At 42.6% G+C, this 20166-nt stretch overlaps 1 protein-coding gene across 9 annotated transcripts in view; it reads right to left on the minus strand.

Moving 5' to 3' along the window:
* Positions 1-20166, minus strand: part of LOC119964791 (UDP-N-acetylglucosamine transporter) — a 48231-nt gene that overhangs the window by 8316 nt on the left and 19749 nt on the right. For 7 of the 9 annotated variants that reach the window (XM_038794772.1, XM_038794777.1, XM_038794776.1 and 4 more), the window contains 4 exons: positions 16914-17036; positions 11060-11231; positions 3575-3693; positions 494-627 (listed from right to left, as the gene is read on the minus strand). In XM_038794772.1, coding sequence (XP_038650700.1) covers positions 494-627; positions 3575-3693; positions 11060-11231; positions 16914-17036 — 548 coding nt within the window. Of the gene's footprint in view, positions 1-493; positions 628-3574; positions 3694-9251; positions 9305-10905; positions 10932-11059; positions 11232-16913; positions 17037-20166 lie in introns of those variants that run through there. The other 2 variants (XR_005460363.1, XM_038794780.1) reach the window with 2 other exon arrangements.

Here is a 20166-nt window from a genome sequence, read left to right on the forward strand (position 1 = left end):
AATTGGGTCCACTAAATTTTAAAAAAACATGTTTGGGACAATAGCTAGTTTCAAATACCTGTTGTTGCATTATGTTTTAGAAACAACAGGATCAAATTATGTTTTAAAAAGCACAGCAAACTGTATTTTATCTGGAACTCAACCAATCAGAATTCTCTATTAATTGGAATTTTAGATATTTCTCCAATACAAATTGTCACTTTACCAATTGGAAGTAATTATAAAGTTATCCCTGTACCCATAACTGTACACTGCATTATTTTGTTCTTGATGTTTCAATGTAATGTCATATAATTGTTAATGTTTAAAGAATAAAGTTTTCAAGACTGAATAGTCTTTATTAAGTTAATAATTTCAAACATTGAATGCAGAACATTGTCTTCAACCGTACTTGGGTGTTGACACGTTATTTTGTTTAAAGCAAAAATAGAACAAAGTTAAGGGCAAAAACAGCACAAGGAATCAAGAAAACAAATCTTCCCTTGCTCAGTACCTGGTAGGAACAAAGTCTTGCAACCAAAAATAAGAGATCAATGTTGAAAGAATAATAGATAACGATGTGGCAAATCCTTTTAAGATGTTATCTGCATATTTGATGACTGCTGCTATTACTAGACCGCCGAGAGCCTGGAAGCAGTAAAAAAAATAAGGGTATTATGAAGAAATAATTGCATGTTTAGAATTATAGTAATCGTTCATAACAAAAAAACTTAATTACAAATGGCTATTATAGCACAATACAGTCTGACATCACTATCAATGTCAACCAAAAAAAACACTAAAGCACCTTGGTTTAGTAGTATGGACCTCAGAATGCCAATAAATTATTTTTCTTCCAATTTTAAAATTTACAAAGTATCTTGCTAGAACTCATCTGTAATTTGAGATCTAGAACAGTCTTGATACCAGAGAACATGGGTACTGCTACAAACTGAGCCATTGTAGCATTTTCCAGGGTTGGATTGGAGTTCAAAATGTTGTTGCCACTGAAATGGAGCCATCTCGGTTGCTTATCCTTTTTACTGATATTCTAGTAGCTTAGAAGAAAGAAATTAAAACAGTAGGTCTCTTGAGGCACCATATTTGATAATTCATACATAAACCAAGTTAGTCTATTTGGCTCAACAGAACTTAGCAGATAAATGAACTGTTCAACCATGCACCATGAAGATATTCCATCCTCAATTAACCACTGTCAAAGTAGATCGATTTCATGAAGGTTATTTAGACACTTTGATTTTTCATCAAATCATACTTATTTAAGAGTTTGTAAAAGTGACTAACCATGATGGATGTGTTCAATAGATAGAGTACAGACTTATTCTTTACAGCACTTACTTACTGAAGTCCAGATAATTTTATTTACCATTTTATCAGACAGCACTTGTGTAGTAATTTCCATGGATCTGCCTTGTCTTTTACTATGGGTTGAAATTAATTTCACAGGGGCCAGCTTACATGTGACTCCAGTTCTCCACAATGCAATTGACAATTCATTGTCTTTTGAAGTAGATTAGCATGTCATTCATTTGTTATACTCCCTGCTTAGAGCAATTGGGTGAGACAATAAATGTTGCCTTTGCCAACAATGTCCATATCCCAAGAAGATTATCCTAAAGATCTTGTTCTTCATTCAGAATTCAACTTGTCCAATGTTCCCTGCCAATCTATTCCTATTTTAATTTTGAAGATGATGGGAAGGTCATCGATAATACAGCAATGGATGTTTCCTAAGGACCTCCACAGCGATGTCCTGGGGCAGACGTGATTCGCCTCCAACAATCACTATGATCTTCCTTAGTACTCTGTATGACTCTAGTCGCTGGAAAGCATTCTTGATCCCCACCGAGTTCAGTTTTACTAGGGCTTCTTGGTGCCCCACTCGGTCGAATGCTTCTTTGAGATCAAGAGCAGTCATTCTCACCTCACCTCTGGAATTTAGCTCTCGCGTCTATGAGATCTGGAGCCAAGTGGTCTGTTAGAACCCAAACTGAGCATCAGTGAGCAGTTGTCTCTTGCCAACACTTTAGGGCACTCGCAGCTTAGTGCTCTATACCTGCACATCAATGGCAAGATCCAAGGTGCCCTGGCTATTTAGCCTCGGACATTTTTTATTTGTTTCTGGATTTGCGCGTCACTGGAAAGACCAGCGTTTGATGCTCATTCTTAATTGCCCTTGAGAAGATGGTAATGAGCAACGTTCTTGAACTGCTGTGCAGGTACCAGTGAAAAGGAGTTTTTCACCATAATTAAGATGTGTGTTGTAGGAGCAGGCTGAATCGAAAAAGTGGAGTGGTGTCTTGGAAATTTTGGTCCTATTTGGGTCGGGAGAACCTGGAGATTAGACATTGGGGATCTCAGAACTGGGAGCCATGGTGATTACAGTGAACACTTAACTGTTTGTTTAAAATTTAGGGGATGCTCAAGTTAAGGGTTCCCTGATTACCCTGTGTGGGTAATGGCCACCTCACTTGTCTTTACCTCAATCTGGTGGGCAGTGCACGTTTTTCCTGGCCACCATTTTGGGGCCTTTATGGGCCACATAACACTTGAACCCCCCCCCCCCCCGCATAAATGGATAACTTCTAGAGAGCTGCTACGACAGATGGACCAAAAAGTCTCCTTTTGTGCTGCAAAATTCTATAATTCTAAAATTGAATGGGAGAATCTCATTCGTTGCATTACCACTTTGGAAGGGGATGCTGTATCTTTCACTGTCACACAATGTCATGTATGAGCTTGACAGATAATGGCAATGTGATCAGATCACATAGCAGCAAAGATAATTTAATGAAATTATACTTCAGGGCAAAAAGATTTAACAGGTGCCAATCAGCTGCCAACCTCAACACATTTTAATTTATTTTTAAACAAAATGAAGACCAACAAGTTATCTTGAATATCAGATCAGAATAACTAAATTAAGACAGGGAACAGGGATGAAAAAAACTGATTTAAGTTCAGACAAATTCTTCCTTAAGTTTTTAAACCACTACGTTGTTCTATTTTCTCAACTCTCTCGTGATTCACCGGATTACCTATATTCAAATACAATATTGTTGCTCTATTTTACAGCTTATATTTCAGTTCACACAGGTCCTAATTCATAACTTGTTCCTTTTTTCCCTTTTAGATCCTTAAAGAGATTATTCTATTCCAGTGGTAGAACAATAGATGGAAGCAAAAATATTTACTTGACTTCCATTTCCATGCGATTGGAACAAAACTGAAAAGGATAGTAACAAGATAATACACAGTTATTTCACTACTGTAAAATAAATTGGATGAAATAAACTAAATTGCAACATTTGGAAGAAACCTTAATTTGGTGCTAGTCAACAGATGTTTTTCTTCCTTTATATCTACAATGGAGATTGGGAGCACTGATATCCCTCTTCTGCACTGGGAGTAAACTCTGACTGCACAAATGTTCTGACCATTCATTTTAATGGAGGATAAACTGAGCAGCTCATGCCCAATTTTGCAGCAAAGCTTACACGGTGCTGTGCTGCAGCAAAGAAAAAATTTCCTTTAGATTCCAATATTTACATCTGCATTAAGATTAAATTCTGACCTGTAGAATGACAACAATCCAAGTGAATTTGTTGTACCCCTGGAAGAATCCGTTTTCATTTATTCGCTGCCCATCATATACATATACACCCATCATTCCAAAAATGCTTCCAAATAAACCTACAGGAGATAAGAAAAGTTTTTCAACATATTATGATATTCCTTTTAGTTATCGCAGACATCTAATATTTGGATTGAATTACATCAATATGTAGGCAGAGATTAATCTGTCTTGATTTTCCTGAATAATTTAATAATCTTCATTAGTGTCACAAGTAAGCTTACATTAACACTGCAATGAAGTTACTGTGAAAATCCCCTCTTCGCCACACTCAGGCTCTGTTTGGGTACACTGAGGGAAAATTCAGAATGTCCAATTCACCCAACAGCACGTCTTTCGGGACTTGTGGGAGGAAACCGGTGCACCCGGAGGAAACCCACGCAGACACGGGGAGAATGTGCAGACTCCGCACAGACAGTGACCCAAGCTGGGAATCAAACCTGGGATCCTGCGCTGTGAAACAACAATGTTAACCACTATGCTACCGTGCCGCTGAAAATCATGATCATCCTTTTGTCTTGTAAATGAATGGAACACTTGGAATGTTAGATACAGTTGAATGGTCACATTAATTTAAAATTGTAATCAAAAGATCAAGGTAATATATTTGACTGCTGATGTTTGTCAGGATACCAGACCCCAACATTTGTTAGAATACCAGACAAGAACTCTAACCAATTTTTAAAATTTGTAAAACTGTGAGCAAAGGATACCTCACCCCAGGAGTGATGATTCTGATTGAAACAAACTTAATTTAAAAGCAGAATTACCCACATTAACATCAAAGAAAATAGTTTTACAATCATCAGTTAAACAGTTCTGAAACACAAGGAAAAACTTAAACTTCCAATCTATACCTGCTACTAACTCCAATTAAGCAACCCAATTTAGTTCAAATGTCGCTTAGAAATAAAGTTAACAAATTAGATTACTTGCTTAGTTGTGTAGCGACTTGGGACAGAGAGACCCTTTCAGGAGCAGAACCAATACACTTTTGCTCAACCTAGCAGCATTTGGCAAAACTGCTGTTCAACTTAAAATCCTTCTGTTTTGTCAAGTCTCAAATCCTATGCCAAACTACAAAAAGACCTGGCTCCTCCCATTAATTACATAATATGTATCCCACTAAGATGTCACATGACTGGCTTAGCTACGACTAAAAACAATCCCTCATAGATTCTCTATTCTCCACAGAATCCTCAGTAATCGTACCAACATTCCATTAGCCCTCTGTATGTAAACAAGTAAATGATTAGAATGACCACTTCTTGGCCTTTTGGCTAAGATCAACCGTAGCGCTTCTTAGCCTTTTGGCTAAGATGAGTGTGGGATCAGGTGCAATGCCTGGATCTGGTCTCATTTGTAGAGATCATGAATTGGATTCAATTTGAATTGGTTTTTGGAGAAGGCAAGGAGCTGGATTAGGGAATTCGCCCCTGGCCACACTCTGAGCTCTGGGTTTGTAACTCTAATAAAGTAATGGATTAAAAAAAAGAATGACTCATGGCCTCACCTTTTACGATTCCTTAATTACAGCTTTAGCAAACACAGTCTGATACCTTAATCTAGGGTCTTTAAAAATATTACTGAAACAAATATATACCGTAACCCAGGTTTTTAAAAACCTTACTGCAACAGATATAAATAAAATATATATATTAATTTCTTACATTCAGCTACGGTACCTGCAGCTCAAAAACTTCCTACGAAAGGAGACAGGGACGTACCCACAACCGCCACGACAGACACTACTGGAAGACCTACTGGACGCAAGTATCCTAGAGAAAGGGAACTGTAGTGACATGTATGACCGACTGGTAGATAGGGACGACACCGTACTGGACGCAACAAGGAGGAAATGGGAGGACGACCTGGGGATGGAGATCGGGTGGGGACTCTGGAGCGAAGCACTGCATAGGGTCAACTCCACCTCCACGTGCGCAAGGCTCAGCCTGACGCAACTAAAAGTGGTACATAGAGCCCACTTAACAAGAACCCGTATGAGTAGGTTCTTCCCGGAGGTGGAAGACAGATGTGAACGGTGCCAAAGAGGCCCGGCCAACCACGCCCACATGTTCTGGTCTTGCCCCAGACTCGTGGAGTACTGGACAGCCTTCTTCGAGGTAATGTCCAAAGTGGTGGGAGTGAGGGTGGAGCCATGCCCGATAGTGGCGGTCTTCGGGGTTTCAGAACAGCCAGATCTATTCCTGGGGAGGAGGGCAGACGCCCTTGCCTTTGCCTCCCTGATCGCCCGCCGTAGAATCCTGTTTGGCTGGCGGTCAGCAGCACCGCCCAGAGCTGCGGACTGGCTGTCCGACCTCTCGGAATCTCTCCAAATGGAGAAAATCAAATTTGCCATCCGAGGGTCGGACGACGGCTTCCACAGAACGTGGGAGCCATTCATGCAACTGTTCCGGGACCTATTTGTGGCCAATGTACAAGAGGAAGAATAGTCGGGGGAAGGTAGTGGGGGGGCTACAGGTTCGTTACGGGGGTTCGATGGCTAGCTAAGGCCCAAAACCAAACTAAATAAACATGTTGAAGGGGGGGGGGGGGGGGCGCAGTTACTACTACGAAGATGCTTACCTGTAAATATGTATGTTAATTTTTGCGTGTTTGTTTTTTTTCTTTTTTCTTTCTCCTAACAATTTGTAATTTGTTCAATATAAAATATGAAAACTGAATAAAAACATTTATAAATAAAAAAAAAAATTTCTTACATTCATCACACTTTGTAAAACCTTTAAACCATTCTTGGCATTACCTCAAATTGGGGATGTGCATAAAGGGAAGCTAAGTACAGAATACTTGCACCTATCACTTCCTGAAGGTTTTTAAAAGCAAAACCAAACAAAGATCTTGGTCTAAAAATGAACATGAGTAAATAAAAATGCTCATGGTTTTAAAATTTAAATACCACAGTAGCATCACTATCACAGGGGCTGGTTTAGCTCACTCGGCTAAATCACTGGCTTTTAAAGCAGACCAAGCAGGCCAGCAGCACGGTTCGATTCCCGTACCAGCCTCCCCGGACAGGCGCCGGAATGTTGCGACTAGGGGCTTTTCACAGTAACTTCATTGAAGCCTACTCGTGACAATAAGCAATTTTCATTTCATTTCATTTTCTATTAACACCTTTCTTATTCTATTACTGTGCAGAAATTGTAGAATCTAGCAAGATGATCTTGGCAGATTGGGTGCATCTACTTCAGCTGAGAAGGCTCAGAAGCTGAGATGAGTTTAGATTGCTCATGGCTCACTCACATGACATATCCATCTTGAAAATAAATATGACAAAACTGTCATATTTTACATTCCAAATATATACAACAGAGAAACAAATGCATGTTTCTTGTATATTTTTGTGTGTCAAATTAAACTACGTTAGCCCTATCCAAAAGTGTCATAAACCTACTTTGTGTATCAGATTTTATGTTGAAGATGTTGTTTTAATTCAGTTGTACAAAGTGTAATTCTGTATTTTCGCTGCTTTCATTTTGTTGTGAATGTCATGCAGCCACTGTTTTTATTGAAGCGGGAGTTTCAGTACTGGAGCTGCCATGATTATTTATATTTCTTTAATGCTTCCCTTTCCCTGACGCAATCATTGTAACTATATAAATTGTATTGTAGCCGAGGTTCAGTTGATAGCATCCTCCCCCATGTCAGTAGGGTGAGCGTTCATGTTCCACTGCAGGACTGGAGCACAAAAATTAAGGCTGACACTCCAATGCAATACTAAGGGAATGTTGCACTGTTGGAAGGGCCGTCTTTCAGATCAGGTATTAAAGGGATGCTCCAACTGTCTGCTCTGCTGGACGTGAAATATCCCATGGCTCTAATTTGAAGAAGAGCTGGGTGGGGGGGGGGGGCTGCCGTTCCGTTCGGTTGAGCCTAGTTTCCGGTATCTGGGAGTCCAGGTGGCTTGGGATTGGGCGTGGCTTCTCAAATTGAATTACACTAGCTTGGTGAGCAGGGTCAGGCAGATCTAGAGCGGTGGGACAGCCTTGCGTTGTCGTTGGCAAGCCGAATTCAATCCATTAAGGTGAATATCTTGCCGCGATCTGCGTTCTTATTCCAAATCCGTCCAATTTTTCTATCCAAGTCATTTTTTGGGGATGGAGCAGCTCATAACGGGCTTCATATGATTCGGCGGGGGGTCTGACAGAGGAATAGGCAGGTGGTGGGGTTGGCACTGCCATATTTGACGTTTTATTATTAGCGGCTAATGTGGAGGCGTTGGGGTGGTGTGGGGACCAGGGCGTTACTTGGGTGTGATGGAGTTGAGGACGTGCAAAAGGTCTAGTTTGGAAGCGCTGGTGACAGTGTCGCTGCCATTGCCCCAGCAAAATATTCTTCTAACCCAGTGGTCGTCTCCACTTCATCAGCATTTTTAATTGAGGGCAGTATCATGATGGGCCCCTAATGGTAAGAATCATTTGTTTGAGACGGCGAAATTGGATGCCACATTTGGGGGGGTGGAATGGTTAAGGGGCTGAAGAGGGCGAGGATTTTTATTTGGAGAGGGTTTGCCAGCTTGAAGGAGAAAGCAGGACTATGTGTGTGTGGGGAGGGGGCAGACACGTTCAGGTACTTTGATTGGAGGACATTTCTGACATTCCCGTTAGGGCCACCATCCACCTTATTGGTGGGGTCGGAAGAGGGCAACACGTTTGGGATATATGGAGGGAACTTGGGGCGGGGAGAGCCGTATTCGGTGGAAGGCAACCAGGTGAGAGGAGGAGCTGGGACCCATCTTGGAAGAGGAGATGTGGAGTGAGTCCCTCTGCAGAGTGAATGCTACGTCATCCTGTGCAAGGTTGAGTTTGATACAACTCAAGGTGGTGTTCAGCGCACACCTCACCAAGGCCAGGATGAGTTGATTTTTTTGCAGGGGTTGAGGATAGGTGCGAGTGGGGTTTGAGAGGACCTGTGGACCACATGCATATGCTCTGGTCCTGTCCCAAATAATTGGCGGGTTTTTGGGGGTCCTTTTTCTGTACCATATTGGCATTCCTGAATGTTGATTTAGAGCCCTGTTCATTAGTAGCTATATTTGGGGTGCCAGACCAGCAGAGTTGAGGACGGGTGTGGGGGTGGATGCCCTGGCATTCACCTCATTGATTGCTTGGAGGCAGATTCTTCTGAGTTGGAGGTAGGCAGCGCCACCTAGTGCCTCAGTGTGGCTAGGTGACTTGATGGAGTTTTTGTACCTCAAGAAGAACAATTTCACTGAGGGGGTCGATTGATGGGATCTACCGTAGATGGCGTACGCTCATATTGCACTTTAAGGAATTGGTTACTGTTCGCTGTGAGTGGGGGTGGGCTGTATGGGTTATATTTTTGTTAAGGGGGCTATTGTTACAGTTGTTGGCTTTTTTTTGTTTTGCTTTGTCGTTTTTGGATATAAAATGCTGAAAGTTCAATAAAAATATGTCTATTTTTTAAGAACAATTTAATTGGCTACAAAACACTTCGGGATGTACTGAGATTGTCATTGACACTTATATAGATACAAGTCTTTCTTCTTTCCAGTGAAAAATTGTGTTTTGTTTATCAAGTCCCAAAGTTAAAAGCTTGCAGAGCTTTGTTGCCAGTGGCAGTCTTCACAACCTACCTGATCAAGACTTAAACAACAGAGTACATTTTGCCTGTCTGAATGAAAGTGAGCTGCAAGAAAAAAAATACACTGGAATAACTTAACCACTGCAAATCAATTCCATTGCAATGTAACATAACAAATTTCAGTTCAAATATTAATAACATTTCAAATCATTACTACTGTTAAATTAAGTCAAACTATTGCTGCACAAACTGTTGCTGAAATCTTTAGACACCCAGCAAAAGTGGAGCATAGAGCGAAAATTGGAATGGGATATTTAATTTTACCATCTAAGTTTATTTATAAACTCAGATTTTAATGCTCAAATTTGTAAGAAACTAAAATGGAAGGATACAGTAATCAGGAGGACGTGTTCTAGAAGGATGGTTTGTTGGTTGGTTCTTTATCTTAGTATCTGGATTTGGATTTGTTTATTGTCACGTGTACCGAGGTACAGTGAAAAGTATTTTTCTAGAAGGGAGTCTAAAGAACCTAGAAGGGAGTCTAAAGAATAAAGCTTTTTTTTTATAAACGTAAAGATGGTACAAGCAAGCACATAAAGTTCATGGAATGTATTTAAAGTAATGCTGCTGGAAGGTTACAAAAATGATTGAAATCATCATAGAATTTTACAGTGCAGGAGGAGGCAATTTGGCCTATCGAGTCTGCACTGGCCCTTGGAAAGAGCACCCTACTTAAGCCCACACATCCATCCTATCCCAGTAACCCAGTATGGGCAGCACAGTAGCACAAGTGGATAGCACTGTGGCTTCACAGCGCCAGGGTCCCAGGTTCGATTCCCCGCTGGGTCACTGTCTGTGTGGATGTTCTCCCCGTGGGAGGGGTTATTGGATTACGGGGATAGGGTGGAAGTGAGGTTTTAAGTGGGTCAGTGCAGACTCGATGGGCCGAATGGCCTCCTTCTGCACTGTATGTTCTATGTAACCCCACCTAACCCTTTGAACAATAAGGGGTCATTTAGCACGGCCAATCGACCTAACCTGCACATCTTTGGATTGTGGGAGGAAACCCACGCAAACTTCACACACAGGCACCCGAGGCCGGAATTGAATCTGGGTCCCTGGAGCTGTGAGGCAGCAGTGTTAATCCCTGTTCACTATGCAAAGTTAGAAGCAACAGGTTCATAAATTTGAGCTCAATTACAGTAACCTCTACAACTTCTACAGCTAAGCATTGCTGTGGGTTTCAGGGTTTTGTACCCAGGTAAGTCCCTTTCACCTTTAATAAACGTCAAAGTGTCTGACACCAGTATTTAGAACTTTTATTTCTGTACATAGACGAGCACTGAAGCCTTGGTGTATCCTCGTATTAACTTTGGCCTATGATGAATGACACACACACACACATTAATCTATTTTAAATCAATCACGAATAACACAATCCTTCCACGTAGATATTTATTTTGATGGGCGGCATGATGGCATAGTGGTTAGCACAGTGCCAGGGTCCCAAGTTCGATTCCCGGCTTGGGTCACTTTCTGTGTGGCGTCTCCACTTCTCCCAGTGTCTGCGTGGATTTCCTCCGGGTGCTCCGGTTTTCTCCCACAAGTCCCGAAAGACATGCTATTAGGTAATTTGGACATTCTGAATTCTCCCTCAGTGTACCCGAACAGGCACCGGAATATGGCGACTAGGGGCTTTTCACAGTAACTTCATTGCAGTGTTAATGTAAGCCTTCTTGTGACAATAAAGATTATTATTATTAGAATGTGCCAAATAATAATACTACTGTACATTTAAGTTAAATTTTAGGACTACAATTATAGGTCAAAATAGAAATATCCAGATGTCAGTTTACTCACCTAATTGAATATTTCTAATCCAAACGGACTGCTTTGTCCCTTTTAGGATCTTCTCAAAGTAAACTCCTGCAAATCCACTGGATAGACAAGCAGTGAGCACTGCTATCACACCTACGAACTGGGAACTTGCAGTGAGCTCCTGTTTCGACTCCTCCATGGTGTCGGTTGGCCACTGAAACAGATTAGACAATTTTACGTTAGCAACATGGAAACAACCCAAGATTGCTGTGAACATATATATTTGGGAATAATATTTTGATATTACAGCAAGTCAAGGATTAACAGAGATGTCAACATGACTCTATTATAACACCCCCACCCCAGTCAGAAGGTTGTAGGTTCAAACCCTAATGTATGACCCGAGTGTACAATCTAGGCTAACACTTCTGCACAATAATACATTATTGGAGATGCCAACTTTTGGATGAAATATTAGACAGAGGTCAACTGTTGGATATTTGTAAAAGATCTTGACGAAGAGCATGGGGTGGATTCTCCGCCGGCGGGATGCTCCGTTTTGCCGGCAGCCCTGGGGTTTCCCGATGGCGTGGGGCTGCCCCATAATGGGAAACCCCATTGACCTCCTGACATAACGGAGCATCCCGCCGGTGGGGCGAAGCATAAATGTAGCGCAGCGGGATGGAGAATCCCACCCATGATGTTCTCATGGTGCCCTCACCAACTTTTATCTCTTAACCAGATGGCACTATCAAAATCAAATTGAATGATCATTTATCAATTGCAGTTTGTTGGATCTTGCTATGTTCAAATTTCTTTGTTGTTAGTGTGGTTAAATATTGTGGCTGCCACATTTGTCTGCATAATAGTGACTATATTTCAAAAGTGCTTCATTAACAGTGAAGTGATTTGTGAGATATTAAGGATTTGAAAGGCTATGGACGCGATTCTCCGCTCCCCACGCCGGGTGGGCACACCGCCCTGGCACCCCCCACGATTCTCCCACCCCCCGCTCAGAGAATCGCCGCTCACCGTTTTTCACGGCGACCGGCGATTCTCCGGCCCGGATGGGCCGAGCGGCCTGACGTTCCTGACCTGTTCACGCCGGCGGCAACCACATCTGGTCGCTGCCGTCGTGAACATGGCGCCAAAGGTTCATTTGTGGCTTGTGGGGGACGGAGAGGGGAGTGAGCACCATGGCCGTGCTCGGGAGGGGACTGGCCCGCGATCAGTGCCCACCGATCGTCGGGCCGGCGTCTCCAAGGGGCGCACTCTTTTCCCTCCGCCGCCCCGCAAGATCAAGCCGCCATGTCTTGCGGGGCAGCAGAGGGGAAGACGTCAACCGCGCATGCACGGGTTGGAGCCGACCAACCAGCGCATGCGCGGCTGACGTCACTTAGGCGCCGCTGTCACGTCATTGGGGGTGAATAGGGTGCGAGGAGCGGCCTCTGACGCCGTCGTGAAACTCGGCCGAGTTCACGACAGCCTTCCCGATGCCGCGCGGGAGTGGAGAATCACGCCCTATATGTAAATGCAAAGTTCTCCTTTTGGTTTGGCCCACTTAAAAATTTAAGTTATAATCAGAGATTTTTTTAAAAATCATTATGTAGGAGAGGTAGAAGAGTAGATGTTTAAGCAGGGAATTCCAGAATATGGAGTTTTGGCAGCTGAAGGCACGGCACCAATGGTGGTGCAATTACATCAGGATGCATAAGAGGCCAGAGTGGAGGAATGCAGAGATCTCGAGAGGATTGTAAGGTATTCCCTGTATACCTTCGTAATTAATTTCAGAAAACACAGGCTTGCAATGGTCTAAATTCTTTAGGCTTAAATTTACACTTCTTTGAAGCAGTACTTCTGTCGATATTTAAAATGAATTACATGACAATCTTCTTTAAAAAAAACCTTTGTAACATGTTAAAATGTCAAAATGTTGCCCAGATTTGTCTATTTTAAAACATTTCATTTTCTGGATGATATTAATTCTCTAAAGAAATACAAAAGGTTAAAATTAATCACATAATAAATAATTTATGAGCAGTTCCAACTGTTGCTCATTTGAAGTAAAGATTTTTTATTAAAATGCTGACCATTATTTTGAACAGTAAGAAGTCTTACAACACCAAGTTAAAGTCCAATAGGTTTGTTTTTCGAATCACCAGACCTCAACATTTGTTAAGATAACAAACAAGAATCCCAAACAATTTTTCAAAATTTGTAAAACTGTGAGGAAAGGATACTTCACCCCAGGAGTGATGACTCTAACCAATAAGTTATTTTTATGTTAAAACAAATTTTAATTTGAACACATAATTAACCACACTAACAACAAAGAAATAGCTTTACAATTAATTTCCATTCTCTTGCCCTATTTCATTTGATTAGCTGCAATGCCTCAATAAGAACTCCCGCATTCTTTCCAGCAGACAATGAAATGCAGCAAGTGGCCTATCCCACTCTGCAAGCTAAATTGGCAATTAATCCAAGAGACTTAAATGGGAGAAAGTTTGGAAATAAATGTGTATACTCTCCAATTAAGATTAGCATACATTCAAAAACCATGTTGTTGGGACTTAAATTAGTAATTGTATATTGTGCTATATCTTTTAATGCAGGCATTGTCAAACTCAGGGGCGCGACCCGCGGGTGGGTCACCGAGACGTCCGTCGTGGCGCTCCCGATCGCGGAAATCCATGCGAAACAGCCGCAGCAGCCAGTTTTTAATAATGCCGGCTGCGAGTGGCCTTCAAAATGGCCAGGAACAGATAAAAAAAATTTGGCGGCATCGCGCATGATCATCGGTGCGTATGCGCAGTGCTGCTGCATTTTTTTTAATATGGTCGCAGCCTTATTTTTTCAGGTTCGGGGGGGCCAAAGGGACAAAAGACCATTACATAGAACAGACAGTGCAGAAGGAGGCCATTAGGCCCATCGAGTATGCACCAACCCACTTAAGCCCTCACTTCCACCCTATCCCTGTAACTCAATAACCCCTCCTAACCTTTTTGGACACTAAGGGCAATTTATCATGGCCAATCCACCTAACCTGCACGTCTTTGGACTGAGAGGGGAAACCGGAGCACCCGGAGGAAACCCACGCAGATATGGGGAGAACGTGCAGACTCCACACAGACAGTGACCCAGCGGGGAATCGAACCTGGTACCCTGGCGCTGTGAAGTCATAGTGCTGTTCACTTGTGCTACCGTGCTGCCCTTGGGGCCAAAGGGACCCAAAACCATTTCCTCCATTTTTGTCAGCCACAAACAAGGTAAGAGAAAATGTTGGATTGCGCAGGTTGGCCGGCGTGGGTTTCGCAGGTCGGCCGGTGTGGGCTGCGAAGGTCGGCCGGCATGGGTCGCAAAGGTCGGCCGGTTGGTATAAATGGGTGCCGGAAAAAAAGTTTGAAAAACACTTTTAATGCAATTAAATATGTAAAATTTAAAACAAAACATTAAATAGTAATAGCACACCAAGTTGTTGAAGCTTGAATTTTTGTTGTATTGTCAAATATTCAACTGTTAGAATCAATTATAAACTTCTATCACAGAAACATCCGTTTAAACTTATTAAAAGAGGGCTGAGTAATCCTCGATAGTTTCCTTGAACAGTATGTAATGGAACCTACGATGGAGCAAGCTATCCTAAATCCGATTGTGTGTAATGAGACAGGAATAATTAATGATCTCATAGTTAGAGATCCTCTCGGAAGGAGCGATCATAGTGTGGTTGAATTTAAAATACAGATGGAGTGCGAGAAGATAAAATCCAATACCAGTGTCTTGTGCTTAAACAAAGGAGACCATAATGGGATGAGGGAGGAGTTGGCTCGGGTAGATTGGAAACAAAGACTTTGTGGTGGGAAAATTGAGGAACAGTGGAGGACGTTCAGAGATTTTTCACAGTGCTTAGAAAAAGCATATACCAGTGAAAAGGAAGAACTGTAGCAAAAAAGATAATCAGCCATGGATATCGAAGGAAATAAAGGAAGGTATCAAATTGAAAGAAAAAGCATACAAAGTGGCAAAGATTAGTGGGATACCAGAGGATTGGGAAATCTTTAACGGTCAACAGAAAGCCACGAAAATAGCTATAAAGGGAAGTAAGATAGATTATGAGAGGAAGCTAGCTCAGAATATAAAAACAGATAGCAAAAGTTTCCACAAATATATAAAACAAAAAAGAGTGGCTACGGTAAACATTGGCCTTTAGAGGATGAGAAGGGGGATTTAATAATGGGAAATGAGGAAATGGCTGAGGCATTGACCAGGTATTTTGTGTCGGTCTTCACAGTGGAAGACACAAGCAGCATGCCAATAATCGTTGGCAAGGAGGCAATGGCAGGTGAGGACCTTGAAACGTTCATTATCACTAAGGAGGTAGTGTTGGGCAAGCTAATGGGGCTAAAGGTAGGTAAGTCTTCTAACCCTGATGGAATGCATCCCTAAAAGAGGTGGCTGGGGGAAATAGCTAATGCGTTCGTGTAACTTACCAAAAGTCGCTGACTCGGGGGTGGTTCCGGCAGATTGGAAAACAGTGACAAAAGGCAGGTAACAATAGGCCGGTTAGTTTAATTTCTGCAATGGGGAAAATCCTTGAATCTACCGTTTCGGAAGAAATAACGAGGCATCTGGATAGAAATTGTCCCACAGGGCAGGCGCAGGCAGGTTTCTGAAAGGCAGGTCATGTTTGGTTAATTTAGCTGAATTTTTTTGAGGTCTTTACCAGGGCAGTGGACAATAGGGAACCAGTGGATGTGGTGCATCTGGATTTCCAGAAGGCATTTAACAAGGTGCCGTACAAAAGGCTGCTGCATAAGATAAAGGCGCATGGCATTACGGGTAACGTATTGGCATGATAGAGGATTGGTTATCTGACAGAAAGCAACGAGTGGGGATAAATGGCCGTTTTTCTGGTTGGCGATCAGTGGCTTGTGGTGTCCATTAGGGATCAGTGTTGGATCCACAATTGTTCAAAATTTATATAGATGATCTGAAGTTGGGGACCAAGTGTAATATGTCAAAGTCCACAGATGATACTGAGATGAGTGGTAGAGCCAAGTGTGCAGAGGACACTGAAAGTCTGCAGAGGGATATAGATAGTTTAAGTGAGTGGGCATAGGTCTGGCAGATGGAATTCAATGTTGCTAAATGTGAGGTCATCCATTTTGGTAGGAATAACAGTAAAATGAACTCTTATTTAAATGGTAAAAAATTGCAGAGGGACCTGGGTGTCCTTGTGCATGAATCGCAAAAAAGTTGGTTTGCAGGTGCAGCAAGTAATTAAGGCGGCAAACAGAATTTTGTCCTTCATTGCTAGAGGGATTGAGTTTAAAAGCAGGGAGGTTATGCTGCAGCTGTATAGGATGCTGGTGAGGCCACATCTGGAGTACTGTATACTTTTTTGGTCTCCTCACTTGAGAAAGGATGTACTGGCACTGGAGGGGGGTGCAGAGAAGATTCACATGGTTGATTCCGAAGTGGAGAGAGGAGAGACGAAGTAGACTGGGACTATACTCATTGGAATTTAGAAGGATCTTATAGAAACATATGAAGGGAATAGATAGGAGGCTATTTCCACTGGCGGGTGAACTATAGCCTCAAAATAAGGGGGAGCAGATTTAGGACTGAATTGAGGAACTTCTTCACCCAAAGGGTAGTGAATCTATGGAATTCCCTGCCCAGTGAAGCGTTTGAGGCTACCTCGTTAAATGTTTTTAAGGCAAAGGTAGATAGATTTTCGACAGTAAAGGAATAAAAAATTAAGGTGAACAGGCAGGTGAGTAGAGCTGGGTCCACAAAAAGATCAGCCATGATCTTAATTGAATGGCAGATGCTCGAGGGGCTAGATGGCCTACGTCTTCTTCTAGTTCTTATGTTCTGTTCTTATTACACATACCTGAACAAGTGTTACACCAGCCATTAACGTTAAGAGCGAGAGCCACTGATAAAGACCTAGGTTTTTACCGAGCATAGTCACTGAAAAGAAAGCCGTGGTAAGAACCTTTAGCTGGTAAGTAACCTGCATAAGAAGAGAAACAATATTTTAGCACAAATTATTTATTTACTTTTAACAGTATATACAAACCTTATCTAGTTGCATCTATTTAAACGGTTGCTTTCCACAGATCATATTTCCATAGTCCTTCAAGTACACTATTGCCGTTATCAACAAAAGCACAAGGTCTTCCAACACACAGATATGTCAATATAAATGCCATGATAATCTAACTTTAGATAAAATGGAGGCAGCATGTTGGCAGAATGTTCAACTCAAGACTGTCCACATAGGGGCTGATTTAGCACAGGGCTAAAGAGCTGGCTTTTAAAGCAGACCAAGGCAGGCCAGCAGCACAGTTCAATTCCCGTACCAACCTCCCCGAACAGGCGCCGGAATGTGGCGACTAGGGGCTTTTCACAGTAACTTCATTTGAAGCCTACTTGTGACAATAAGCGATTTTCATTTCATTTCAAACTGGTGCACTACTCAGAGCTATGCCATGGCATGAGAAACAAAGTAAAAATTTCAAAGACAATCGCAAAGCCTCCACGAGGATCTGCTTTATTAACATCAATGGATGGGAAGCAGATACCAATCGTGACCAAAATGATGATCAATGACATCTCGCTTCCACACAGCCTTCTGCAAGGAAGAATCAGTCTGTACATGAGCGATTGCCAATTATGATGATTACCCTTAATGTGTAGTGCATGAGGTTGTCAATTATTCATATATGTATTGATAAATCTTAAAACCCTCATTCTGATTGGTTGAAGCTGCCCCCACCCTAATTGCTGAGAGGCAGTTATCTGTCAATCACCTGAGGGCCGTTTAGGGGCACATTGTATTCTTCTCTTTGAAGTTTAGGTATTTTTTGAGTCATCGATTAGCTGAGGTCTGCATAAAAGACAGACAGAGAGCGCACTCAGTAAGCTAGCGCTTTTCAAGGAGACACATCCTGAGTGACACACATCAAGAGTGGGATTGCAACTTGGTAATTTGGTGCAGTGAGGTAATTCGGTGCAGAGTGAGAGAAGGTGCTTTTTAACCCTGGTAAGTAGTTTTTCTTTTCATTGCCTAATTTATTTATTTTTATTTTGAAATTGTTGTTGTATAAGTTTACCTAAGGTTTAAGACATGGCAGGAGATCCCAGACCCGTGTCATGCTCCTCGTGTGCGATGTGGGAGCTCAGGGACACGTCCACTGTCCCTGGCTCTTTCACGTGCAAGAAGTGTGTTCAGTTGCATCTCCTGTTAGACCGCTTGATGGCTCTGGAGCTGCGGATGGACTCACTTTGGAGCATCCGCGATGCTGAGGAGGTCGTGGATAGCACGTTTAGCGAGTTGGTCACACTGTAGGTGAAAATTAATGAGGGAGATAGAAAATGGGTGACCAAAAGAAAGAGCAAGAGTAGGAAGGCAGTGCAGGTGTCCCCTGCGGTCATCTCCCTGCAAAACAGATATACCGCTTTGGATACTGTTGAGGGAGATGGCTCACCAGGGGAAGGCAGCAGAGGCCAGGTTCATGGCACCGTGGCTGGCTCTGCTGCACAGCAGGGCAGGAAGAAAAATGGCAGGGCTATAGTGATAGGGGACTCGATCGTAAGGGGAATAGACAGGCGGTTCTGTGGACGCAATCGAGACTCCAGGATGGTATGTTGCCTCCCTGGCGCAAGGGTCAAGGATGTCTCGGAGCGGCTGCAGGACATTCGGGGGTGGGGGGGGTGGTGAACAGCCAGCTGTCGTGGTGCACATAGGCACCAACGATATAGGTAAAAAATGGGATGAGGTCCTACAAGCGGAATTTAGGGAGTTAGGAGTTAAACTAAAAAGTAGGACCTCAAAAGGTAGTAATCTCAGGATTGCTACCAGTGCCACGAGCTAGTTAGAGTAGGAATGTCAGGATAGATAAATGAATGCGTGGCTCGAGAGATGGTGCAAGAGGGAGGGATTCAAATTCCTGGGGCATTGGGACCGGTTCTGGGGGAGGTGGGACCAGTACAAACCGGACGGTCTGCACCTGGGCAGGACTGGAACCGATGTCCTAGGGGGGGTGTTTTCTAGAGCTGTTGGGGAGGGTTTAAACTAATGTGGCAGGGGGATGGGAACCGGTGCAGGAAGTTGGAAGGTAGTAAAACAGGGACAGAAGCAAAAGGAAGTAAGGGGAAAAGTGCAAGGCAGAGAAGACATAGTCAAAAATCTAAAAGGGCGGCAGTACAAGGTACAGTGACTGAGGGAAGCTCAGTGAATAGGCCCAGTAATAACAAAAGGAATAAAACTGGATATGTTAAGATTCAAAGCAGAGGTAAAAAAACCAACATAAGTGTACTTTACCTGAATGCTCGTAGTATTCAGAATAAAGTTAATGAGTTGACGGCACAAATCATCGTGAATGACTGATTTAGTGGCCATTACTGAAACATGGTTAAAGGATGGTCACGCCTGGGAGTTAAATATCCGAGGGTATCAAACTATTTGGAAGGACAGAGTGGATGGTAAGGGAGGTGGTGTTGCTCTGTTATTTAAGGATGACATCCGGGCAATAGTAAGGGATGACATCGGTGCTATGGAGGATAAGGTTGAATCCATTTGGGTGGAAATCAGGAATAGCAAGGCGTTAAAGTCACTGATAGGAGTAGTCTATCGGCCACCAAATAGTAACGTTATGGCAGGCAATAAACAAAGAAATAACTGATGCATGTAGAAATGGTACAGCAGTTATCATGGGGGATTTTAATCTACATGTCGATTGGTTTAACCAGGTCGGTCAAGGCAACGTTGAGGAGGAGTTTATAGAATGTATCCGCGATAGTTTCCTAGAACAGTATGTAATGGAACCTACGAGGGAACAAGCGGTCCTAGATCTGGTCCTGTGTAATGAGACAGGATTGATTCATGATCTCATAGTTAGGGATCCTCTCGGAAGGAGCGATCACAATATGGTGGAATTTAAAATACAGATGGAGGGTGAGAAAGTAAAATCAAATACTAGTGTTTTGTGTTTAAACAAAGGAGATTACAAGGGGATGAGAGAAGAACTAGCTAAGGTAAGACTGGGAGCAAAGACTTTATGGTGGAACAGTTGAGGAACAGTGGAGAATCTTCCAAGCGATTTTTCACAGTGCTCAGCAAAGGTTTATACCAACAAAAA

Source organism: Scyliorhinus canicula, chromosome 4 (genome assembly GCF_902713615.1).
Source record: "Scyliorhinus canicula chromosome 4, sScyCan1.1, whole genome shotgun sequence".
Lineage (NCBI taxonomy): Eukaryota > Metazoa > Chordata > Chondrichthyes > Carcharhiniformes > Scyliorhinidae > Scyliorhinus > Scyliorhinus canicula.